Source organism: Hyperolius riggenbachi, chromosome 10, assembly GCF_040937935.1.
Source record: "Hyperolius riggenbachi isolate aHypRig1 chromosome 10, aHypRig1.pri, whole genome shotgun sequence".
In the NCBI taxonomy this organism is placed as follows: Eukaryota; Metazoa; Chordata; class Amphibia; order Anura; family Hyperoliidae; genus Hyperolius; species Hyperolius riggenbachi.
The window spans coordinates 2766231-2793435 of record NC_090655.1 but is presented as its reverse complement, the minus strand read 5'-3'; the positions used below and the strand labels follow the sequence as shown (position 1 = coordinate 2793435).

The 27205-nt window shown below is 48.0% G+C and overlaps 1 protein-coding gene across 3 annotated transcripts in view; it reads left to right on the top strand.

The window, feature by feature from the left end:
- SLIT1 (slit guidance ligand 1) overlaps positions 1-27205 on the top strand; it is a 617918-nt gene that overhangs the window by 445741 nt on the left and 144972 nt on the right. For all 3 annotated transcript variants that reach the window (XM_068257843.1, XM_068257844.1, XM_068257845.1), the window contains 3 exons: positions 126-273; positions 12164-12235; positions 23582-23653. In XM_068257843.1, the coding sequence (XP_068113944.1) occupies positions 126-273; positions 12164-12235; positions 23582-23653 (292 nt within the window). The remainder of the gene's footprint in view (positions 1-125; positions 274-12163; positions 12236-23581; positions 23654-27205) is intronic.

Genomic DNA, 27205 nt, shown 5'->3' with positions numbered 1-27205 from the left:
TGCCAGCTGATTGGTTGGAAGCTCACGGCTTTCATAGGCTCATTTTCCTTCCATTCCTGGATGGGTGGGAAGTTGCTGATCCATGTTCTCCACGTGTGTCTTACAATGCCGTGTTTGCCTTATAGGTCAGACAGATGCCTCCAGCACTCAGATCTGCAGCCTGTCCATCGGCTCCTGTCCAGCAATGTGTACCTGCAGCAACGGCATCGTGGACTGCCGCGGAAAAGGCCTGACCGCCATACCGGCCAACCTACCGGAAACCATGACTGAAATGTAAGCTCCGCCTACCTTTATCTCTTCTTTCTCCCCACTCAGTGATAGGACTGTTCTGTTTCCTTTTATAAGGGCCTCATGTCTTCAAAAAGTTACTTAATTAATTAATTAATTCTGGGACGATTCTCATGCCTTTTTCAGGATAAGCACAGTTAGACTCTTGAATACCCGACTTACAAACGACCCGCCAATACCAATGGCCCAAAAATGTGAAAATTAATTCTGTTGGAACAAATAAAAAATGTGTTTTTTTTTTTTTTCAAAAAGACAGTTTAGTTTTTGAGAAAATCCATTATAAGGAATTCAAAGAAAAGTGATTTATAAACTAGTAAAATGACGGTATATTTTGCTGAGGTACACTGAGGGCCTGGAGAGAGCAGGTGAGTGAAACAGCGCTGTGCATCTAGCGAGGGGGAGGCGGGGAGTGTGAGGAGGAGGAGGACCTTTGAGGAGGGGAGCCGCCTCTTGCTGTCCTATAATTGTTGCCGCCCTGAAGCATTGGATTCACGTTGCTTTATGGAAGAACCACCCCTGGCTACTGATGATGCTCAGATGTCCTCAAGCTCAGTGCCAGATTTACCATAAGGCAGCATAGGCACGTGCCTCCAGGCGCCTGATGATGGAAAGGCGGCTCGCCTCACTCCCTCCCTTGGTGCCTTCCTCTCGCCTTCCCTAAGCAAAGTCCTGGCGAAAGTGTAAATGAGAGGTTACTCACCTGGCTCTTGGCATTCCATTGACAAGATCTCCCTTAAGCTAGGGACACCTCAACCTACATAATACTGAGGGTCCCTCTGGCTTCCTAATACTTGGGGGCACTTCTATCTACTTAATACTGAGGGTACGTCTGGCTACCCAATACAAAGGGGCACCTGTAGCTACCTATGACAGGCAAGGGAAGAAGAGTAGAAGTGACAGCTGGGCCAGTTCGGTGGGGGTTTGTATATTCAAGAAGGGCGGAGTCTATGGTGCCGGGACATCTGTGTCTATAGGCTCCTGTGAATGGAGGGCGGAGTCTATGGTGCCGGGACATCTGTGCCTATAGGCTCCTGTGAATGGAGGGCGGAGTCTAGGGTGCTGGGACATCTGTGCCTATAGGCTCCTGTGAATGGAGGGTGGAGTCTAGGGTGCCGGGACATCTGTGCCTATAGGTTCCTGTGAATGGAGGGCGGAGTCTAGGGTGCTGGGACATCTGTGCCTATAGGTTCCTGTGAATGGAGGGCGGAGTCTAGGGTGCTGGGACATCTGTGCCTATAGGTTCCTATGAGGTAAATCCGGGCCTGGTTAAACTTGATCAGATAAGTTCATAAATATTTTTCAGTGGCCCCGCATGACCTGATAAATTTCTCCGGTTCAATGCCTTGACAAAGGGGACCCTTAGCGCCCCCGAAAAGATAATCGGCCTTGCAGGTCTGACATAGATTGCATGTGTATGTGACGGGACTATAAATGTAGCACTGATTGTCCCTGCAAGTCTGTGTGCGGAGTCCTTCTTCGTATCATTGTACTGAGCAGCCTGGGAGCCCAGCACCAGCGTCCACACACCTTGCTGTGCGGTTCTACTACTGGGCCATATAAGGGTGTGGCCACTTCTCAGGTAAAGGAATGTTTAACTATTTGCATGCCAAAACATAATATACCATAATATTCCTTGCACTGTGCTGAGCCACATTCGATATCAAATGTGTTGTCCCTTCAGCCATCTTCACAACAAGTGCGGATGGCGTGATATAGACACAGCTATGTGAGGAATTGGGGAAATAAAGAGAGACCGGTAATTTAATATAAACCAGGAAGTAAATAGAGTAAGTAACTCATGATAGGGAAGTAACTCTATAAGTTGTGTATTTGGGACGCTATAATTTACACCACAGATAAGTGTCAGGCTGTGGTTACTGTACATAAGCGTCGTATTATATCTTTACCTACAGATGTGCTGATAGACGTGTTGTGATTAAATCCATATCATAGAGCTTATTCAGGAAATACGGGTCAGCTGACTTCTATATCGGTGCGCAGATATCAGATGAACCCCGCCCTGATAGTGACACTCACACTTTCTCATGTAGATTGTCATAGCGGCTCTCCAGCTTGTCATATAACGTGTATGTAGCTTAGGGAACAGTGGGGAAAGACCATTTATCATTGAGGAAGGTGTGAACATCATGGAAAGCACACAGAATAACAGGAAACAGCACACACTGTAACTAGTTTACTATCAGTTTGACCACAGAATATCAGTTTATACCATACATCAGGCTTATGTCAATATGGCCGGCCCGTAGTACTGCCTTATTGATCAGGACCCCAATATAAGCACTTTTAGAGAAGTTTTGACAGTAAGACCACATAATAAAATCTATCTAACCCCAGCACTCCTGGCCTGCAGCTGATTGATCTAGCTCTTCCGTCAACAATTCACCGAGACAATTGATTTCAGCCAAAAATCAGTAGATTGGGCCAGCATGCTGTGACATCAGTTTCTAACAGATTCGATTGAACTGGCCTGATATAAATGGTAAAATTTGACCAGCTTAACTTGCACACAGTAAATCAAGACTTATCTCCGCTACTTGGAGACCAAAAAGCATTCTCCCAGCAGCCTAGAGAACAATGACTGATAGGGTTCCCAGGAGAAGGTGAAAGTAAACCTGTTAACCGTTCCGCTTTAGTGTTTATTTTTAGAAACTGCCATGGAGGAAATAATCTGTTGGAGTTGAATAAAATAAAGAAGAATGAATGTTCCGGTTCCTGCAGATCCTGTTAGTGATGTATTGTCACAGTGTAATTATTGTCGGCGGCCTGTGAAGTTTGGCGGGGGGCTCTTCCCGCATGGCCGGACCCTTCCCGCATGGCCGGCCCCTTCTGACATGGATGAGTTCATAGTTTGGGACCGTTGCTGTAATCGCTGTGTAAGCAGGTGCTGATCGCCACCGTTGCACGCTTTTGTTGCAGTGCTTCTGTACGGCGCAGGCACTTGACAGACACTGAGTCATCGGCCCTTGTAAAGCTAACTGAGCGTGAGGCTGAGCGCAGACCTGTCTCTCCAGGCCCATCTCCTGCAGTAATTACCGGCAGGCTCTCGGTTACAGCTGATCTCCTCTGCTGTCCAGTCCTCTCTCCGAGACTCCAGTGACTTCACTTGAAACGCAGCTGCGATCCTTCGGCCGGAAGACTCAGCCGAGCTGAAAGAATGACACAAGCTTTGTCATCACACCAAATCATTACACGGCTCCCGCTGTCACCTCCTGAACGTGACTGATGGAGTGTTAAGGCGGGGTCATTGTGCTGCACTGGCCCAGCTAACGCATCTCCTCTCCACTTATACAACCAAATATTAATTAGCCAATCAGGAATCTCGGGGGAATCATTGTGACTCAGAGAAGGTGACCGAACTCATGTAAAAGCAATTGCTGTAATTGCAAATTAGCTGGGAAAGCTAAAATCAGCCATTTCAGAGCCATTCCTGTCCATTGTCGTCACACGTTACACTTTCCTGCGACTTGGCAGAATATACGCAGGAAAAAGTGTTCAGCGCAAGATTTACTCCTGTGATAAAAGATCCTAAATGTGCAATACATTGACCAGGCTAGGATTACATCACAGGAGCCTATAGGCACAGATGTCCTGGCACCCTAGACTCCGCCTTCCATGAACCTACAAACCCACGCCGAACTGCACTGCAAGTGTGCTGACTGGCCCAGCTGTCACTTCTTCCTTACTTCCCTTGCCTATCATAGGTAGCTACAGGTGTCCCTTAGCATTAGGTAGCCAGAGGTACCCTCAGTATTAAGTAGCCAGAGGGGCCCCCAAGTATTAGTTAGCAAGAGCTATCTTCAGTATTAAGTAGCTAGAGGTTCCCCTGACTGTAGGGAGATCTCATCAGTGGAATGCTGAGAGCCAGGTGAGTAACCTCTCATTTACACTCTGTTCGGGACTCTGCATAGGGAATGAGGGTGGGAGGCACTAGGGGAGGGGACTGAGCCACCTTTCCATTATCAGGCGTCTGTAGGCACGTGCCTACACTGCCTTATGGTAAATCCGGCCCTGCCATTGACACACTAGGGGGCACTCTATAGGCAGTAGCAGTGTTATGCCAGAGCTGCAGCCACTAGGGGCGCTCTATAGGCAGTAGCAGTGTTAGGCCAGAGCTGCAGCCACTAGGGGGCACTCTATAGGTACTAGTAGCAGTGTTAGGCCAGAGCTGCAGCCACTAGGGGGCGCTCTATAGGCAGTAGCAGTGTTAGGCCAGAGCTGCAGCCACTAGGGGGAGCTCTATAGGCAGTAGCAGTGTTAGGCCAGAGCTGCAGCCACTAGGGGGTGCTCTATAGGCAGTAGCAGTGTTAGGCCAGAGCTGCAGCCACTAGGGGGCGCTCTATCAGCAGTAGCAGTGTTAGGCCAGAGCTGCAGCCGCTAGGGGGCGCTCTATAGGCAGTAGCAGTGTTAGGCCAGAGCTGCAGCCACTAGGGGGCGCTCTATAGGCAGTAGCAGTGTTAGGCCAGAGCTTCAGCCACTAGGGGATGCTCTATAGGCAGTAGCAGTGTTAGGCCAGAGCTGCAGCCACTAGGGGACGCTCTATAGGCAGTAGCAGTGTTAGGCAAGAGCTGCAGCCACTAGGGGGAGCTCTATAGGCAGTAGCAGTGTTAGGCCAGGGCTGCAGCCACTAGGGGACGCTCTATAGGCAGTAGCAGTGTTAGGCCAGAGCTGCAGCCACCAGGGGGAGCTCTATAGACAGTAGCAGTGTTAGGCCAGAGCTGCAGCCGCTAGGGGGCGCTCTATAGGCAGTAGCAGTTTTAGGCCAGAGCTGCAGCCACTAGGAGGCACTCTATAGGTAGTAGCAGTGTTAGGCCAGAGCTGCAGCCACTAGGGGACGCTCTATAGGCAGTAGCAGTGTTAGGCCAGAGCTGCAGCCACTAGGGGGAGCTCTATAGACAGTAGCAGTGTTAGGCCAGAGCTGCAGCCACTAGGGGGCGCTCTATAGGCAGTAGCAGTGTTAGGCCAGAGCTTCAGCCACTAGGGGACGCTCTATAGGCAGTAGCAGTGTTAGGCCAGAGCTGCAGCCACTAGGGGGAGCTCTTTAGACAGTAGCAGTGTTAGGCCAGAGCTGCAGCCACTAGGGGGCGCTCTATAGGCAGTAGCAGTGTTAGGCCAGAGCTGCAGCCACTAGGGGTTACTCTATAGGCAGTAGCAGTGTTAGGCCAGAGCTGCAGCCACTAGGGGGCACTCTATAGGCAGTAGCAGTGTTAGGCCAGAGCTGCAGCCACCAGGGGGCGCTCTACAGGTTGTAGCAGTGTTAGGCCAGAGCTGCAGCCACTAGGGGGGCTCTATAGGCAGTAGCAGTGTTAGGCCAGAGCTGCAGCCACTAGGGGGCGCTCTATAGGCAGTAGCAGTGTTAGGTCAGAGCTGCAGCCACTAGGGTACTCTATAGGCAGTAGCAGTGTTAGGCCAGAGCTGCAGCCACTAGGGAGTGCTCTATAGGTAGGAGCAGTGTTAGGTCAGAGCTGCAGCCACTAGGGTACTCTATAGGCAGTAGCAGTGTTAGGCCAGAGCTGCAGCCACTAGGGGGCGCTCTATAGGCAGTAGCAGTGTTAGGTCGGAGCTGCAGCCACTAGGGGGCGCTCTATGGGCAGTAGCAGTGTTAGACCGGAGCTGCAGCCACTAGGGGGCGCTCTATAGGCAGTAGCAGTGTTAGGCCAGAGCTGCAGCCACTAGGGGTTACTCTATAGGCAGTAGCAGTGTTAGGCCAGAGCTGCAGCCACTAGGAGGCACTCTATAGGCAGTAGCAGTGTTAGGCCAGAGCTGCAGCCACTAGGGGTGCTCTATAGGCAGTAGCAGTGTTAGGCCAGAGCTGCAGCTACTAGGGGGCGCTCTATAGGTACTAGTAGCAGTGTTAGGCCAGAGCTGTCGCCACTAGGAGGCACTCTATAGGCAGTAGCAGTGTTAGGCCAGAGCTGCAGCCACTAGGGGCGCTCTATAGGCAGTAGCAGTGTTAGGCCAGAGCTGCAGCCACTAGGGGGCGCAGTATAGGCAGTAGCAGTGTTAGGCCAGAGCTGCAGCCACTAGGGGGAGCTCTATAGACAGTAGCAGTGTTAGGCCAGAGCTGCAGCCACTAGGGGGCGCTCTATAGGCAGTAGCAGTGTTAGGCCAGAGCTTCAGCCACTAGGGGACGCTCTATAGGCAGTAGCAGTGTTAGGCCAGAGCTGCAGCCACTAGGGGGAGCTCTTTAGACAGTAGCAGTGTTAGGCCAGAGCTGCAGCCACTAGGGGGCGCTCTATAGGCAGTAGCAGTGTTAGGCCAGAGCTGCAGCCACTAGGGGGCACTCTATAGGCAGTAGCAGTGTTAGGCCAGAGCTGCAGCCACCAGGGGGCGCTCTACAGGTTGTAGCAGTGTTAGGCCAGAGCTGCAGCCACTAGGGGGGCTCTATAGGCAGTAGCAGTGTTAGGCCAGAGCTGCAGCCACTAGGGGGCGCTCTATAGGCAGTAGCAGTGTTAGGTCAGAGCTGCAGCCACTAGGGTACTCTATAGGCAGTAGCAGTGTTAGGCCAGAGCTGCAGCCACTAGGGAGTGCTCTATAGGTAGGAGCAGTGTTAGGTCAGAGCTGCAGCCACTAGGGTACTCTATAGGCAGTAGCAGTGTTAGGCCAGAGCTGCAGCCACTAGGGGGCGCTCTATAGGCAGTAGCAGTGTTAGGTCGGAGCTGCAGCCACTAGGGGGCGCTCTATGGGCAGTAGCAGTGTTAGACCGGAGCTGCAGCCACTAGGGGGCGCTCTATAGGCAGTAGCAGTGTTAGGCCAGAGCTGCAGCCACTAGGGGTTACTCTATAGGCAGTAGCAGTGTTAGGCCAGAGCTGCAGCCACTAGGAGGCACTCTATAGGCAGTAGCAGTGTTAGGCCAGAGCTGCAGCCACTAGGGGTGCTCTATAGGCAGTAGCAGTGTTAGGCCAGAGCTGCAGCTACTAGGGGGCGCTCTATAGGTACTAGTAGCAGTGTTAGGCCAGAGCTGTCGCCACTAGGAGGCACTCTATAGGCAGTAGCAGTGTTAGGCCAGAGCTGCAGCCACTAGGGGCGCTCTATAGGCAGTAGCAGTGTTAGGCCAGAGCTGCAGCCACTAGGGGGCGCAGTATAGGCAGTAGCAGTGTTAGGCCAGAGCTGCAGCCACTAGGGGGTGCTCTATAGGCAGTAGCAGTGTTAGGCCAGAGCTGCAGCCACTAGGGGCGCTCTATAGGCAGTAGCAGTGTTAGGCCAGAGCTGCAGCCACTAGGGGGCGCTCTATAGGTACTAGTAGCAGTGTTAGGCCAGAGCTGCAGCCACTAGGGGGCGCTCTGTAGGCAGTAGCAGTGTTAGGCCAGAGCATGCAGCCACTAGGGGATGCTCTATAGGCAGGAGTAGTGTTAGGCCAGAGCTGCAGCCACTAGGGGGCGCTCTACAGGCAGGAGCAGTGTTAGGCCAGAGCTGCAGCCACTAGGGGATGCTCTATAGGCAGTAGCAGTGTAAGGCCAGAGCTGCAGCCACTAGGGGGCGCTCTATAGGCAGTAGCAGTGTTAGGCTAGAGCTGCAGCCGCTAGGGGGTGTTCTATAGGCAGTAACAGTGTTAGGCTAGAGCTGCAGCCACTAGGGGGCGCTCTACAGGCAGTGGCAGTGTTAGGCCAGAGCTGCAGCGACTAGGGGGCGCTCTATAGGCAGTAGCAGTGTTAGGCCAGAGCTGCAGCCACTAGGGGGCGCTCTATAGGCAGTAGCAGTGTTAGGCTAGAGCTGCAGCCACTAGGGGGCGCTCTATAGGCAGTAGCAGTGTTAGGCCAGAGCTGCAGCCACTAGGGGGCGCTCTATAGGCAGTAGCATTGTTAGGCCAGAGCTGCAGCCACTAGGGAACACTCTATAGACAGTAGCAGTGTTAGGCCAGAGCTGCAGCCACTAGGGAACACTCTATAGACAGTAGCAGTGCTGGGGAGTCTTGCCCAAGGTCTCCTTACTGAATAGGTGCTGGCTTACTGAACAGGAAAACCTGAGAAAAGAAACACAAGTATTTGATATTTTGTATGCAGACCTTCCATATAACCACCTGAGAGTGTTAAACAGGAACACAGACAGCAATTACAATGTTGTGGATGTTCTAAAACTATTTGCACACTATGTCTGACTCCCCGTACCTGAGACAATCGCAACAAAGGATCTATACTTACCCGGGCTTCCTCCAGCCCCCTGTAGCCTGTCTGCTCCCTCCGTGTCCCGCCGTTTCAGGAGCACTTCAAGCCCAATTTCTCTCTATCCGAAACGTAGAAAATATGACTGTTGTTCCACTCACAGGAGAGGTAGACTTGGGAATATCCATTTATCTATCCTTCTGAAACCTGCAGAAATGGGTGTAGCGCTTGTTTCACACTCTAGGATTGGGGAGGCTGCAGCGCGCTGTCACCTGCCCACCACTAGGCACTGCTATGCCAGAGAGAACCGATAGGCATAACCGGTCCTTAGAATATCGGCACATCAGGATAGTGAGTAGCCACAAATTATCACACAACAGTGAAGGATTCTGGTCTACAAGTTCTAACGGCATTCTAAAGGCCAAGGCATCAATCCATGCACTTAGGAATGTATTGTGGTTTCAGCATACAGGGCATGCCATAGCATAGGGGAACAAGAACACCGGCCTTGCAGCCGTTTTACGGGGACTCCCGCTTCCTCAGAGACCAACGTGTACTCTAACTCAGGGATGAAGGGGAGGTATAGTGATCATTCTCAGAGCTGCCACGTTTACCTGGATTTGTGTTCAGTGTCCTTCAAGGAGGCCATTAGCTTTTCCATTTGTTGGGTCCTATCCGATGTACGAGAGGAATCGCTGCCAGGAGACTTGGGCGCAGGATACAGCCAGTATATGGCTTACCCTGCTGCTGCACAAGTCCCGGCTGCGGTAATTACTATTCCCTCTCCAGGTCCACGTGGATAGTGGGGGAAAGATGTAATTTGGCTTCCAGCTATTGCTGGCGGACCGAATTACAGTGTTATAAAAGTAACTTCAGCTCCTTCTTCTGACAATGCCAAAGTTACTCACTGTGCGCCGCTATAGCTGTAATTCCTATTACGGTCTATGGTGGTGCTGGCTGCACCCAAATCTCCTGCGCTGGATTGGCAGTGTTCGCCTATCGGTACCACTTCCTGTTGTGTAATGTGATGGAGATGAGGGGGTTGATTCACTATAACAAATAGCGTGCCTTATCAGAGTTAGCACGCCTTATCAGAGTTGGTGTGCCTCATCAGAGTAGCATAGTGAGCGCTACGAACGTACGCCCCCATACTCACGCTCAACAGCGGTCTTGTATGCAGCACAATTATCAAACAGCTTTTGTTGTGAAACAAGTTGAAACAAGTAAAAAAAGTTGCTTGCTATTGTTCACACAGCTGATAAGACTGATAAGACGTCAATCCAACAGTTGGAGTGGCGTCTTCTCAGTTGTGTGAACAATAGCAAGCAACTTTTTTTTTTACTTGTTTCACAACAAAAGTTAATAATAATTAGGTTAAGATAATTGTGCTGCATAAAGGTACATACACACATCGGATTTTCGCAAATGACCCGTCGTTTCGACGTCCGAAAGAATGGTTGTTTGGACATCAAATCGGGCGTGTGTATAGTCTGTCGTTCAGCTGATAAGACTGGACTTGAGCGATCCACCAAGCGGAACGCTGAAGTCCAGTCTTAAATGGAACCAGAGAGGAAGCACCCTTGTGTATTTTACCATATATATCAGTAAGAACATTAGAGAAAACACTTACCATGCTCTCTGTTTCATCCTCGCTGCTGAAAGTGTCTGTTATCAGCTGTGATAAGAATCCTGGACTGAGCATTCAGTCTGGGTTTGCAGGGAATTATTATTGCTGAGTCATTAAAGCAGAGCCACAAGGGGGCAGGCTTGGGCTTGAAAAGACACCAGAGAAGACAGACTCAGCTATAATCTTTCCGTAGCAAAGCCAGACTGAGTGCTCAGTCGGGGATTCTTATCAGAGGTGATAACAGTCAGATTAAACAGAGAACAATGAAACAAAGAGCAGATTAGGTGTTTACTGTCATGTTCCCACTGATTTATAAGGTAAAATACATGAGGGTGCTTCATCTCTGGTTCTCTTTAACATCTGAACGACACACTGTACATATGCCCGATTTGACGTCCAAACGACGGGTTGTTTGTGAAAATCCGACGTGTGTACGAGCCTTAAAAGTCCGCTGTTGAGCGTGTGTATGGGGCTGTATACTCGTTCTACCCTGAGCCCCTGCGGGTCCAATCCTTTTAAAGAGACTCTGAAGCGAGAATAAATCTCGCTTCAGAGCTCAAAGTTAGCAGGGGCATGTGTGCCCCTGCTAAACCGCCGCTATCGCGCCGCACAAAGGGGGTCCCTTCACCCCCAAACCCACCCCAGCACGGCTTGGTCATGCATTTGGTCGCTCCTGGAGGCAGGGCTAACGGCTGCAGCCCTGCCTCTCAGCGCCGTCTATCAGCGGCGCATCGCCGCCTCTCCCCCGCCCCTCTCAGTGAAGGAAGACTGAGAGGGGCGGGGGAGAGGCGGAGATACGCGCTGACAGACGCGCATGGGGCAGGGCTGCGGCGGTTAGCCCTGCCCCAACCAGGAAGCGCTCTCCCGCATTACGGAGGGGGATTTGGGGGTGAAGGGACCCCCGTTAAGCCGCGGGATAGCGGCGGTTTAGCAGGGGCACACATGCCCCTGCTATCTATGAGGTCTGAAGCAAGATTTATTCTCGCTTCAGTCTCTCTTTAAAGGACATTATCCCCGCACTTTGATTGGCCCAATAGGCTGCCTGACAAGTTTCTTGTCAAGTGACAGGCAGCCTATTGTGCCAATCAAAGTGCGGGGATAATGTCCTTTAACCTCCCTGCCGTTATAAAAAATTGCTGCGCACGGCAGGGAGGGTGTTTTTTGGCATTATTTTTTTTTTTTTAGCATGTAGCTAGCCTAGCGCTAGCTACATGCTTCCCCCCTCCCTGCGGCGTCCCCCCGAATGCGCCGATCGCCGCCGGCGCATATACCCATCCAGAAATCCCGTTCTGAACGAGATTTCCAGGAGGGCTTCCTCCGTCGCCATGGCGACGGGCGCTATGACGTCACCGACGTCATCGACGTCGTGACGTCAGAGGGAGTCCCGAACCACCCCTCGACGCTGCCTGGCACTGATTGGCCAGGCAGCGCACGGGTCTCGGGGGGGGGGGGGGGCACCCTCTGATGCGGCGGGTTGTGGCGAATCGGCGCAGAGCGGCGGGGATCGTAAGTTACACGCAGCTAGCAAAGTGCTAGCTGCATGTAACAAAAAAAAAATTATGCAAATCGGCCCAGCAGGGCCTGAGGAATCCTCCGCGGCAGGTTACCCCGAGCTGAGCTCGGGATAACCGGCAGGGAGGTTAAAGGGATTGGACCCGCAGGGGCTCAGGGGAGCACGAGTGGAGCTCTCGTCATTGCCAATTAGCAGGCATAAGTTTGTAGCGCTCGCTATGCTACTCTGACAAGGCACGTTGACTATGATAAGGCATGGTAACTCTGATAAGGCACGCTATTTGTTATAGTGAATTAACCCCGAGTTCTCTGAGGCAGGTAGTTGGTGGAGTTATATTATTACCTTCTTGGAGTCCTCTCAGTGCTGTATTCCTGTAGCTGTAAACTCCTACATATGGATAATATATTGAGGAATTCTGATGTCGAGTCTCTGAGGGGCCGCTTGTGAACGGTTTCAGATGACCTCATGTTAGAATGGGCATAGAGAGTACCTTGTGAGGTGTAATCATCATTAATCACCCCTAATGAGTCCAGGAATCGAGTCTTTGTTGTGTTCTGTAGTGTTAGAATAACAGCCTCGCTGTGCCCAACATTCACTGTGTGACTTTCTCCGCAGCCGCTTGGAGCAGAATGGGATAAAGTCTGTACCCCCCGGAGCCTTCTCACCGTACAAGAAGCTGCGCAGGATGTGAGTACGCCACGCCAGATCTGCTTTCATTTACTGCTTGGCATAAAGGTTCCTATATTCCTGGAAATGTTTCCTTTCTGAAAAATGTATGCTTTGTATGTATTTCCTAGCGAGTGACAGACTGATGGTATTCCTGGGCCGCTAGTAATAGAAGCAACATGTGCATGTGGCTCCGCAAATCATTGTGTGATGATCAGCAAGACATGACTCTGCTCCCCTGAGAGACCTTTATGCCCGGGGAGTGCAGTCTAGCACCGCCCACTCTGCAGTGATCAGCAAGATGTAACTCCATACAGCACTGCTGACTCTGCTCTCCTGAGAGACCTGTATGACCGGGGAGTGCAGTCTAGCACCGCCCACTGTGTAATGATCACCAAGGCGTATCTCCATACGCAGCACTGCTGACTCTGCTCTCCAGAGAGACCCATATCCCCGGGGAGTGCAGTCTAGCACCGCCCACTGTGTAATGATCACCAAGGCGTATCTCCATACGCAGCACTGCTGACTCTGCTCTCCTGAGAGACCCATATGCCCGGGGAGTGCAGTCTAGCACCGCCCACTCTGCAGTGATCAGCAAGATGTAACTCCATACAGCACTGCTGACTCTGCTCTTCTGAGAGACCTGTATGCGCGGGGAGTGCAGTCTAGCACCGCCCACTGTGCAGTGATCACCAAGGTGTATCTCCGTACGCAGCACTGCTGACTCTGCTCTCCAGAGAGACCTGTATGCCCGGGGAGGGCAGTCTAGCACCGCCCACTGTGTAATGATCACCAAGGCGTATCTCCATACGCAGCACTGCTGACTGCTCCCCTGAGAGACCTGTATGCCCGGGGAGTGCAGTCTAGCACCGCCCACTGTGCAGTGATCAGCAAGATGTATCTCCATACGCAGCACTGCTGACTGAACTCTCCTGAGAGACCTGTATGCCCGGGGAGTGCAGTCTAGCACCGCCCACTGTGCAATGATCACCAAGGCGTATCTCCATACGCAGCACTGCTGACTGAACTCTCCTGAGAGACCTGTATGCCCGGGGAGTGCAGTCTAGCACCACCCACTGTGCAGTGATCACCAAGGTGTATCTCCATACGCAGCACTGCTGACTGCTCCCCTGAGAGACCTGTATGCGCGGGGAGTGCAGTCTAGCACCGCCCACTGTGCAATGATCACCAAGGCGTATCTCCATACGCAGCACTGCTGACTCTGCTCTCCTGAGAGACCTGTATGCCCGGGGAGTGCAGTCTAGCACCGCCCACTGTGCAGTGATCAGCAAGACGTAACTCCATACGCAGCACTGCTGACTCTGCTCTCCTGAGAGACCTGTATGCCCGGGGAGTGCAGTCTAGCACCGCCCACTGTGCAGTGATCAGCAAGACGTAACTCCATACGCAGCACTGCTGACTCTGCTCTCCTGAGAGACCTATATGCGCAGGGAATGCAGTCTAGCACCGCCCACTGTGCAGTGATCACCAAGGCGTATCTCCATACGCAGCACTGCTGACTCTGCTCTCCTGAGAGACCTGTATGCCCGGGGAGTGCAGTCTAGCACCGCCCACTGTGCAGTGATCAGCAAGACGTAACTCCATACGCAGCACTGCTGACTCTGCTCTCCTGAGAGACCTGTATGCGCAGGGAGTGCAGTCTAGCACCGCCCACTGTGAGCCAGGTGAACTCCTCCCCATGCAGCCCAAGCATCTAGCTCTCTCAGCTGACCAGCCTGGCACCATGCATGTAGGATAGAGAGCAGGACGGGCGCAAAACAGGAAAAAAGGGGGCAACAGCCTTTAGGGAAAAAAAGACACTGCCATAGACGCCTACGATAAAAGCTGCATTTAGCGGCATTAGGGGGACATTTATTCATTTCAGAGGAAGGCAATACACAGTGTCCAAAAAAGTCAACTCACCAAGGTAATGGTCGTGTCATCAAAAAATAAGGCAACACATCCAGCTAAAAATTCACATTTATTTCTTCCATTTTAAAGGTTAACAACCACAAGGCGCATGCTTACATAGATGGAGAAAGGTACAGGCAGCCAGAGGTCTAGGGGAAATTAGGGGGGATTTGGGCGCATGGTGCTGGCCGTTAGTGGGCGACTAAGGGCGACCAATTTTACTATTTTTACCGCTTCTGCACAGCTGTGATATACGGCTGGGAAAGTAAATTTGGGCGCCTGCTATGCAATGTCACAATATAGTTATCTGCAAGCCATTTTTTTTCTCCGCAAGCCTGTGTGGAAAACAGTCCCTCTTGTCGGTCATTGGGGGCCTCCGGCTGCCCAAATGTACTTTCTTAGCTGCATATTGTGGCTTTGCGAAAGGGGGAGGGGGGGTGCTCTGAGGGAGAGAGAGAGAGCAATGCTTCCTTGGAAGATCACTTTGCCCTGTAGTCTGATGGTCACACAGGAAGGCACTTGTAGTTTTCTGGTCAGACAGGGAGTCACTCCGCACAGATATCTTGCAGTGTGTGGGTACAGCCAGTATTCCTCTTGCAGCCCTCGTTACCTGTCTGCAGCCATCCCCTCCATGGCCTTACTGAGTATACAGGACTTCCTGTTATGTCGACCCTTGGATTACATGTGGGGCGCTGCTAGGGGTCATTGTATACTGGATCCTTCCCTCCTGATTGCCGCCATAGCTCACTGATTAGCGCTGTGTCAGGTTTCTCTGCGGTGATTAAGCAGCCACTCTGCTCCTAACATGCCGGGATTTGGTCTAACTACATATAAAGATCATGCTGGGGTATTTTCCAGCCTGTCAGAGACCCTCGCCCATTCATCCGGCTTATGGAGAGATCGCTGGTGAAGCTGTGGTAATTGCCTGATGCCCCCTCGCTTCCTTACATCAGTTAGTTAGCGGTTTATTGGCGAAGAGCGAGGGATGCTGGGAGATCAGCTGGGGGGGGGGGGGGAGGGTTAGCGGCCCGTAGAGGAGAGACGCTGCAAGGCCAGAGAATTGGCTTCAGTCTATTAGGATGAGCGATTCTCTTTGCACTGCATTGTGGGTGGTAAAGTAGAAATGCTTTACTTGTAGTATGAGACTTATTTGCAGTGTAATAGTCTTGGCTAAAACAGTCAGTCATGTGACTAAGGAGTGGGGTCACATCAGACTGTTGCTCTGGAAGGTATGATTCCGAGTTAACACCCCTGGATGGTGACCTGCATATATATTTATTTAGCTTCCTCCCAGACTGGCAGATCGTTATCCTGTTTAAAGAGAAACTCCAACCAAGAATTGAACTTTATCCCAATCAGTAGCTGATACCCCCTTTTACATGAGAAATCTATTCCTTTTCACAAATAGACCATCAGGGGGTGCTGTATGACTGATATTGTGGTGAAACCCCTCCTGCAAGAAACTCTGAGGACCGTGGTACTCCTGGTAGTTTCCTGTCTGTGAACCTTTCTGCATTGTGGGAAATAGCTGTTTACAGCTGTTTCCAACTGCCAAAAAAGCAAGCAGCAGCTACATCACCTGCCAGCAGTAAAAATGTCACCATGTGATAAATAGCAGAATGTAAATCAGGGATTTAAAAGATTTTACAATGGGCAAACACTGACTAAATCATTTATACATAATTATTGTAAAAATGAAGCACTTTTTTATTACATTATTTTCACTGGAGTTCCTCTTTAAGGGATGTGATTGGTTCAGTGCTTTCTGTACAGCATTATACACAATTGTCAGCATTAAAGCACACCTGCAGTGAGAGGGATATGGAGGCTGCCATATATATTTTCTGTTGAACAATACCAGTTCCCTGGCAGTGCTGCTGATCTATTTGGCTGCAGTAGTGTCTGAATCACACACCTGAAACAAGCATGCAGCTCATCCTGTCACACTTCAGTCACCTGATCTGCTGCATGCTTGTTCAGGGGCTATGGCTAAAAGTATTAGAGGCAGAGGATTAGCAGCACAGCCAGGCAACTGGTATTGTTTAACCACCTTAGTGGTATGGACGAGCTCAGCTCGTCCATTACCGCCAGAGGGTGCCGCTCAGGTCCTGCTGGGCTGATTTTGATAAAATAAAAAGCAGCACACGCAGCCGGCACTTTGCCAGCCGCGTGTGCTACCTGATCGCTGCCGCGGCGAAAGAGGGTCCCCCCAGCCGCCCGAGCCCTGCGCACCCGGAACAAATAGTTCCGGCCAGCGCTAAGGGCTGGATAGGAGGCGGCTGACGTCAGGACGTCGGCTGACGTCCATGACGTCACTCCGCTCGTCGCCATGGCGACGAGAAAAGCCAAACAAGGAAGGTTGCTGATTGCAGCCTTCCTTGTCAATTCTGATCGCCTGAGGCGATCGGAATTATGCTTCAGGAGCGCCCTCTAGTGGGCTTTCATGCAGCCAACTTTCAGTTGGCTGCATGAAATAGTTTTTTTTTTATTGAAAAAAAACCATCCCGCAGCCGCCCTGGCGATCTCAATGGAACGCCAGGGTGGTTAACAGGAAATAAATATGGCAGCCTCCATATCCCTCCGGTTCCCTTTATATAAATACATGTGCAGTTGTAGTGCTCCCGGGGGTGGCACAGGCCTGTGTTGTGAGAGCCTCCAGGAGACACTACCAGTAATGAGCAGTGCTGACAGGTCACATGACATAGTGTGGCTGGGTGTCAGTTTGTGGGTCTGCTCTCCCGTAGCTCACATTCACACTCAGCCATTAGCAGTAACCTACTTTCTTTCTAGAACAGTTGCTGATAATGATATGCAGTGAAGTTGCAGCCAGTTGGGTTATACTTTCAGTAACTTGGAGTTCCATAGACTTGTAGTCTAGCTGCCTCCAGTCGCGTCTTTGCAACAGCTGCAGTACAAGTCTGCGACGCTTCAAGTGCTGCTGGTAGAGTTCTACTTATTTTTTCTTAAAGAGGAACCGTAACCCAGGACTGAACTTCATCCCAATCAGTAGCTGATACCTCTGTTCCCATGAGAAATCTTTACCTTTTCTCAAACGGATCATCAGGGGGCGCTGTATGGCTGATATTGTGGTGAAACCCCTCCCACAGTGTGATGTCAGGGCCATGGTCCTGGCAGTTTCCTGTCTGTGAACCTCATTGCATTGTGGGAAATAACAGCTGTTCCCAACTGCCAAGCAAGCAGCATCTCCTTCCAGTGACATCACCTGCCAGCAGTAAAAATTTCACCATGTGATAAATGTCAGAATGTACAGTGGTTTGCAAAAGTATTCGGCCCCCTTGAAGTTTTCCACATTTTGTCACATTACTGCTACAAACATGAATCAATTTTATTGGAATTCCACATGAAAGACTAATACAAAGTGGTATACATGTGAGAAGTGGAACGAAAATCATACAGGATTCCAAACGTTTTTTTACAAATCAATAACTGCAAAGTGGGGTGTGCGTAGTTATTCGGCCCCCGGAGTCAATACTTTGTAGAACCACCTTTTGCTGCAATTACAGCTGCCAGTCTTTTAGGGTATGTCTCTACCAGCTTTGCACATCTAGAGACTGAAATCCTTGCCCATTCTTCTTTGCAAAACAGCTCCAGCTCAGTCAGTTTAGTTGGACAGCGTTTGTGAACAGCAGTTTTCAGATCTTGCCACAGATTCTCAATTGGATTTAGATCTGGACTTTGACTGGGCTATTCTAACACATGGATAGGTTTTGTTTGAAACCATTCCATTGTTGCCCTGGCTTTATGTTTAGGGTCTTTGTCCTGCTGGAAGGTGAACCTCCACCCCAGTCTTATGTCTTTTGCAGACTCCAAGAGGTTTTCTTCCAAGATTGCCCTGTATTTGGCTCCATCCATCTTCCCATCAACTCTGACCAGCTTTCCTGTCCCTGCTGAAGAGAAGCACCCCAGAGCATGATGCTGCCACCACCATATTTGTCAGTGGGGATGGTGTGTTCAGAGTGATGTGCAGTGCTAGTTTTCTGCCACACATAGCGTTTTGCATTTTGGCCAAAAAGTTCAATTTTGGTCTCATCTGACCAGAGCACCTTCTTCCACATGGTTGCTGTGTCCTCCACATGGCTTGTGGCAAACTGCAAATGGGACTTCTTATGCTTTCTGTTAACAATGGCTTTCTTCTTGCCACTCTTCCATAAAGGCCAATTTTGTACAGTGCATGACTAATAGTTGTCCTATGGACAGATTCCCCCACCTGAGCTGTAGATCTCTGCAGCTCGTCCAGAGTCACCATGGGCCTCTTGACTGCATTTCTGATCAGCGTTCTCCTTGTTCGGCCTGTGAGTTTAGGTGGATGGCCTTGTCTTGGTAGGGTTACAGTTGTGCCATACTCCTTCCATTTCTGAATGATCGCTTGAACAGTGCTCCGTGGGATGTTCAAGACTTTGGAAATCTTTTTGTAGCCTAAGCCTTCTTTAAATGTCTCAATAACTTTATCCCTGACCTGTCTGGTGTGTTCTTTGGACTTCATGGTGTTGTTGCTCCCAATATTCTCTTAGACAACCTCTGAGGCCATCACAGAGCAGCTGTATTTGTACGGACATTAGATTAAACTATTTAGTCATTAGCACCCATCAGGCAATGTCTATGGGAAACTACCTGCACTCAGACCAAAGGGGGCTGAATAATTATGCACACCCCACTTTGCAGTTATTGATTTGTAAAAAAAAATGTTTGGAATCATGTATGATTTTTGTTCCACTTCTCACGTGTACACCACTTTGTGTTGGAAAAAGAAGGGACACCGAGAGCCCGATATAGTGTAGTAAGTTGGGTGATGGGTAAATGGAAAAGTATATGATAGATATACTCACAAGTCAGGGTTACCACAGAGGTAACCACTATGAAGGCAGGTGAGGAGATTAGGCCTGTCCTCACTCAGGATTAAGAGGTCGCTCTCTGTAGATTAGGAGAAGAAAGGGAATTCAATCCCTCCGCCAGGGGTGGATGCTGATATTGTAAGGAGAACAGAGGCGCCAACAGAATAAAATATATCTAAAAACTTTAAAATGCCTCGGGAGGCGGTGGTGGGCTCATCTCCCCCGAAGCAGACATGATACTGACGGTTTTAGTACAAACACATTTATTTATATACTCCAACATACAGCGCAACGCGTTTCACGGGTATATTCTCACTTCTTCAGGCAATAATGAACAGGAGTACACACAGTGCAGAAGGTGGAACATAAAGATGGAACCTGCTCAGTTTTCGCTGAATTGCTGATTAGATCTGCACATGGATGATAAGTAGTTGGCGGGGGTAGCACTTGTAAAGGGATGAGATTAATAATGAAAGTACATGGCATAATTATTCTGGAGACGCGTGATGATTCATTTGCCTGAATGGTTGTCTTGTATGCACATTCCCTTACCTTAGAGACGGCGGTAAGAAGTGGGAGTTCACTGATCATTTTGCAGAGGCCCCTATTCATGGAGTCGCCTCTCTGGGTTTGTTCCAGTAAAGTCACATTCCTATTACTGGTATTTTGCTCTGGTGCACCCCATGCAGGATTCACTTCAGATCCTATTCAAGGGAAAGATCAGATTCATATTCAGCTCAGACATCGATCAGATATAGAAGAAATCTGTTGTCTACATGTATACGATTTATGTCAAATTCAAATCAGATTTACCATCATATTTCCAACTGGATATCAATCAAAAAGATATATTATTATTATTATTATTATTATTATTATTATTATTATTATTATTATTATGTATTTATATAGCACTGACATCTTCTGCAGCACATTACAGAGTACATAGTCATGTCACTGACTGTCCTCAGAGGAGCTCACAATCTAATCCTACCATAGCCATAGTCTAATGTCCTACCATATTATTATTATGTATTTATATAGCACTGACATCTTCTGCAGCACATTACAGAGTGCATAGTCATGTCACTGACTGTCCTCAGAGGAGCTCACAATCTAATCCTACCATAGTCATAGTCTAATGTCCTACCATATTATTATTATGTATTTATAGAGCACTGACATCTCCTGCAGCACATTACAGAGTGCATAGTCATGCCACTAACTGTCCTCACAGGAGCTCACACTCTAATCCTACCATAGCCATAGTCTAATGTCCTACCATATTATTATGTATTTATATAGCACTGACATCTCCTGCAGCACATTACAGGGCACATAGTCATGTCACTGACTGTCCTCAGAGGAGCTCACAATCTAACCCTACCATAGTCATTGCCTAATGTCCTACCATATTATTATTATGTATTTATATAGCACTGACATCTTCTGCAGCACATTACTGAATACATAGTCATGTCACTGACTGTCCTCAGAGGAGCTCACATTTTAATCCTACCATAGTCATTGCCTAATGTCCTACCATATTATTATTATATATTTATACAGCACTGACATCTTCTGCAGCACATTTCAGAGTACATAGTCATGTCACTGACTGTCCTCAGAGGAGCTCACACTCTAATCCTACCATAGTCTAATGTCCTACCATATTATTATTATGTATTTATATAGCAGTGACTTCTTCTGCAGCACATTACAGAGTACATAGTCATGTCACTGACTGTCCTCAGAGGAGCTCACAATCTAACCCTACCATAGTCATTGCCTAATGTCCTACCATATTATTATTATGTATTTATATAGCACTGACATCTTCTGCAGCACATTACTGAGTACATAGTCATGTCACTGACTGTCCTCAGAGGAGCTCACACTCTAATCCTACCATAGTCATTGCCTAATGTCCTACCATATTATTATTATATATTTATACAGCACTGACATCTTCTGCAGCACATTACAGAGTACATAGTCATGTCACTGACTGTCCTCAGAGGAGCTCACACTCTAATCCTACCATAGTCATAGCCTAATGTCCTACCATATTATTATTATGTATTTATATAGCACTGACATCTTCTGCAGCACTTTACAGAGTACATAGTCATGTCACTGACTGTCCTCACAGGAGCTCACACTCTAACCTACCATAGCCATAGTTTAATGTCCTACCATATTATTATTATTATTATTATTATTATTATTATTATGTATTTATATAGCACTGACATCTTCTGCAGCACATTACAGAGTACATAGTCATGTCACTGACTGTCCTCACAGGAGCTCACACTCTAATCCTACCATAGCCATAGTGTAATGTCCTACCATATTATTATTATTATTATTATTATTATTATTATTATTATGTATTTATATAGCACTGACATCTTCTGCAGCACATTACAGAGTACATAGTCATGTCACTGACTGTCCTCAGAGGAGCTCACACTCTAATCCTACCATAGTGTAATGTCCTACCATATTATTATTATGTATTTATATAGCACTGACATCTCCTGCAGCACATTACATAGTACATAGTCATGTCACTGACTGTCCTCGTAGGAGCTCACACTAATCCTACCATAGCCATAGTGTAATGTCCTACCATATTATTATTATTATTATTATTATTATTATTATTATTATTATTATTATTATTATTATTATGTGTTTATATAGCACTGACATCTTCTGCAGCACATTACAGAGTACATAGTCATGTCACTGACTGTCCTCAGAGGAGCTCACAATCTAATCCAACAATAGTCATAGTCTAATGTCCTACCATATTATTATGTATTTATATAGCAGTGACATCTTCTGCAGCACATTACAGAGTACATAGTCATGTCACTGACTGTCCTCAGAGGAGCTCACACTCTAATCCTACCATAGTCATAGTGTAATGTCCTACCATATTATTATTATGTATTTATATTGCACTGACAGCTTCTGCAGCACATTACAGAGTACATAGCCATGTCACTGACTGTCCTCAGAGGAGCTCACAATCTAATCCTACCATAGTCATAGTCTAATGTCCTACCATATTATTATTATGTATTTATATAGCACTGACATCTTCTGCAGCACATTACAGAGTACATAGTCATGTCACTGACTGTCCTCAGAGGAGCTCACACTCTAATCCTACCATAGTCATAGTGTAATGTCCTACCATATTATTATGTATTTATATAGCACTGACATCTCCTGCAGCACATTACAGAGCACATAGTCATGTCACTGACTGTCCTCAGAGGAGCTCACAATCTAATCCTACCATAGTCATAGTCTAATGTCCTACCATATTATTATTATATATTTATATAGCACTGACATCTTCTGCAGCACATTACAGAGTACATAGTCATGTCACTGACTGCCCTCAGAGGAGCTCACAGTCTAATCCTACCATAGCCATAGTGTAATGCCCTACCATATTATTATTATGTATTTATATAGCACTGACATCTTCTGCAGCACATTACAGAGTACATAGTCATGTCACTGACTGTCCTCAGAGGAGCTCACAAACTAATCCCTACTACAGTATAGTCATATGTCCAGTATACATTTCTAGGGCCGATTTTATATACATACATCTGTATGTTTTTGGGAAGTGGGAGGAAACTGGAGTGCCCGGAGGAAACTCACACAGACACAAGAGAACATACAAACGCTGTGCAGATAGTGCCCTGGATCAGATTTGAACTGGGTACTGCAAGGCCAGTATTTTGATTGCTATTTTTCAGCATGTACTATCTGCCTTTGTTTGATGCTGGGTACACACGATACATTTTTCCGCTCAATTTTCCATCGGATGGTTTTTTTCCGCTCGATTCGCTTATCTTCTGCTCGTTTTAGTTATCTTTTTACATTCACTTCTATGAGAAATCGACCCAAAAAAACTATCAGAAGGAATATCGGACGTTGGCCTCAATTCACTAAGCTTATCTCCTGTCTTTAATAACTCTTCTAGAGTTGTTACCATGGTGATAAGGCATGTAGTATTCAGGAAACATTTTACCTCAGGCAAACCTAAAGTTAACTCTTCTGTCTTTAAGTTAACTCTTTAATCTTTAAAATAACTCCAGAGTTAGACAGGCTGTTCATTAACTGCGTGTGAAAATAACTACAGAGGAGGTAACTTAACTACAGAGGAGGTAAATTAACTACAGAGGAGGTAACTTAACTACAGAAGAGGTAACGTAAGGAATGAAGAGATAAGATAACTCTCTCTTACTGTGTGGAGGTAAGTTTTCTCTTGCCTTATTATCTCCAGCATGATCTTAGTGAATTGAGGCCATTATCTATCGAACCCATCTATTGAGTGGGAAAATATATGGTGTGTCCCCAGCATTAGAAAGAGATTGCTTGCTGGCAGTCAGTTGGATGTAAACATTTTTTTCCCCAGATGTGATCATTTTCTTGATCAGACTTCGGATCTGAGGTGACAATTGCATGGTGTGTACTCTTGTCTAGTTCAGAAGCTGTTTGTAAGATCCTCCCATGACTGCTGCACATAACTGCTGCTGTATTCATTTCCTCTTGTTTCTCTCTTATTTTTCAGAGACCTCAGCAACAACCAGATCTCGGAGATCGCCCCCGACGCTTTCCACGGCCTCCGCTCCCTTAATTCCTTGTAAGTCAAATTTAGCGAGCGGCTACCGGACCAAATGAAATTACCGCCGAGCGGCTGATCTCATGTTACCGCCCGCAGACCGCTCTCTTATGTAATGCAGATTTTAATGTGATTTCTACTTCAGAATTACATTACAGGCAGTATTAAACACGGGAGTGGGAAAATAAATATCCGCTATCATACAGGGACAGCGGCGAGCCATCTACTCGGGAGAGGCCCGCTAATAGCGGGATGTTTGGGATGGCTGCGTCAGGAAATGTGAATTTTAATGCTCCTGCCTTATCCGCGGGCTGGAAATTGATGAGATTTGGCAGCTTCCCCCCCTTTCATGTTAATTACGACGTCACGGTGAGAAAGACATAATTAAAAAGTCCACAAAAAACGCGGGGTGATTTACAAACCTGTGAAATAGATTTGAAGAAGTGCTGCGTCTTGATTGGCGGTAATAGGACTGCTTTATTACCGCCGCCGCGTAAGTGAAGACTTGTGCTCAAACTGATTATTAACGTTATTGAAAAATTGATACATTCAATTAATTTCACATCCGGCGGCGCGTCTGAAGCGAGCGTTCCTTGAAAGCCGACAGAGCTGGCGTTCCCCGAGCCATAGAAAGCGCTGCAGAGGAATTATAATGCCAAGATTTCATCTCTGTGCAGAGCTGCGGATTAAAGCAGACATTTCACTTAAGTTCAGAAATGTAACGCGATATTGTGGAGGAAACGGGCAGGGAGAGAGCTGTGGCTGTCCAGGAGGCCTTTACATGATGTCAGCGTGAGAGAGAGAGCAAGGCATTGTTTTATCCATAGAGAGGCTCCCTCCTGCATATCATCAGTAAAGCCAGCGAGGAAGGTGTGGAGCTGACCAGCAGGGGGTGCTGCAGTCCCCAAATTCAGGCAGAGTAAAAAACCAGCAGAAGTTCTGTACATTGTCATGGTATGCCTGTGTCCTGCTTCATTAGAGTAGTATATATTAACCACCAAACCATGCACAGTATTTTTACATGCTCTAAAGAAAATGACATAATGTGTAAAAAGAAAAACAAACAAAACAACAGTTTTTTCACAAAATAAACAACTGAATCCTGCACCAGTTTGTAGAACCTGAGCAACTCCCAGCGGTCTGCTCATTACAGGTGCTCAGTGAGAGGCAAATCCTTCTGCCGTCACTCAGCTCTGCCCACAGGTGTCACCAAGTCCCCACATCGCCAGTGCGCCAGTCTATGTCCCCCATAGAAATCAGGACTCGATCCTTCAGGCAGCAGGGGTGGGACTGATCAGATTCCTAGTGAAACTCTGTGTATTATGCTGGGAATACATAATGAGATTTTTCTGCAGATTTACTGTCTGATTGATTTTCTGATCATTTTGCTGATCAATTTCCATTTACTTCGATGAGAAATAGATCAGAAAAACGATCGAAAATCCGATTGGACCTGTCGGAAATTATCTATTGAACCAAAAAAATCTCATGGTGTATTCTCAGCATTAGGGCCTATTTCTGCCCATGATTTCACCTGTGGAATTGCAGCCTCTTGAAATAAACGGGCTGCATCCAAATCCTGTGTGGAAGGAAAAAGAAGACGCATGCTGCAGTTTTCTGCATATGGATCCCCGTAACTGTGTATGGCGCGACAAATGGCTACGGATGGGAGTTTGCATCAGCACGGGTGCCGCGTCCATTTCTGAACTGTATTCTGCAGCCCAGTGGAAGTGTGCCGTTCTGAATAACCATTGTTTGTCCCTGGAGGCGTCAGGGCGTGGCTAATCTGTTGACGTAGAGAGGAAATGCAGACTTTAGTTCCTCTTTAATGTTCATAATTTAAGGAAATTCCTTTTTCTGAACAGTGGTGGAATTTGACTTAAAGGGACACTTAAGTCAAACAAAAAAAAATGAGTTTTACTCACCTGGGGCTTCCAATAGCCCCCTGCAGCTGTCCGGTGCCGTCACCGTCTCCCTCCGATCCTCCTGGCCCCGCCGGCAGCCACTTCCTGTTTCGGTGACAGGAGCTGACAGGCTGGGGACGCGAGTGATTCTTTGCGTTCCCAGGCACATTAGCACCCTCTATGCTGCTATATGGTATATGATATATGCTATCAGGGGCGGCGCTACACTGGGGCTTGCCGGGGCTGAAGCCCCAGCTGACAAACTGTAAGCCTCCCCCAAAGCCCCCCCCAGAGCTGAGTGTACTTTAAAAAAAAATCTTTCCCTCATGCTGCTGCTGCTTAAATGTTCTGCCCTCATCAGTGTCGTTGTTAAGCTCAATTTATTTGTAGCACGTGCCGGTATCAGCCCGACTGTGCCCCGAACGGGCATTTCCACTGTACAAAATAGTCCCGATCGCTGCATATTTACACTAGCTGACTCAAAGGCGTAAGGATACAGGATTTTGCAGCTGCAGGGCGGAAGGATACAGTTTCAACTGACAGGGAGTGCGGGTGTTTGAAAAGCTAAGAAGAATTGAAGAAGAGAGGAGGAGAAGCAGGAGGCTGGAGGAATGTCTGATGCTGCAGTAGTCAGAAATCAGCGGTGTCTGTGAGTGTTTCTCCCCCACGACTTCACTCACACCACCAGTGGACTAAAGGGCAGATCATGGATGTCTGATAGCTGACACCAGGGAGAGAAGCAGACATGGAGGGATTACTAGTGACTAGTGTGAGTCTATGACGTCTAGGGGAAAGCAGCAGCAGGATAGATACTGTGAAAGCAAGCAGGGATTCTGGGCATACATTAGGATAACAGATCACCAAGTAAATGTCTCTTAGCATGTTACTCTGCTGTGCAGGGAAGGGAGTCACACATCTTCACCATACACTGAAAATAATGCACTTTACCTGACTGCTTAATAGCTAACCTGTTGCCTATTATATGAATGATATGGTGCAAAATCAGGGTGCCTAATTGCTATATGGGAAACGTCTACCTATTAAGTGGTATGTGTCACTAATTGCTGTGTGCTCTGCTACCTTACTACTTCCTACTATCCATCTGCTACCTTTCTACTTCCTACTATCCTACTTCCTACTATCCATCTGCTACCTTACTACTGTGCAGAGGGTTATGCTGCCTAACTGCCATGCAGGGGTATAAATGGGGGATACATGCAGTCCTATTGCTATGTGATGGATGCCTAATTACTGTACTATGTGGGACATATGCAGCTGTATTACTATGTGGTAGATGTAGTGCCTAGCTGCTAAATGGGGGATTTGCTGCCTAAAAATTGCTATGTGTGAGATATTTTGGCTGTTATGTGGGAAGATTCTATAGGAGACTTCGGAGCTAATCTACTTTAGGGGACCCAGCAGGAAATCTAGCTAACGTGATTGGGTGGATGGCATGCTCTTGAACTTGTAGGTTTCAGATAGGTTGTAATAAACTACGTCCACGTTGTTCAGCCAATCACAATGCTCTGTGGGGTAAAGGGTGCTGTGATTGGAGAGTTGTTCCCTATGAGGTTTCCTGCTGGGTCTCCTAAAGTAGACTAGCTCTGAGACTTCTAGCCTTATTCTTTTTTATTATGGTGACATATAACCTGTCATTGCCATGCCCACA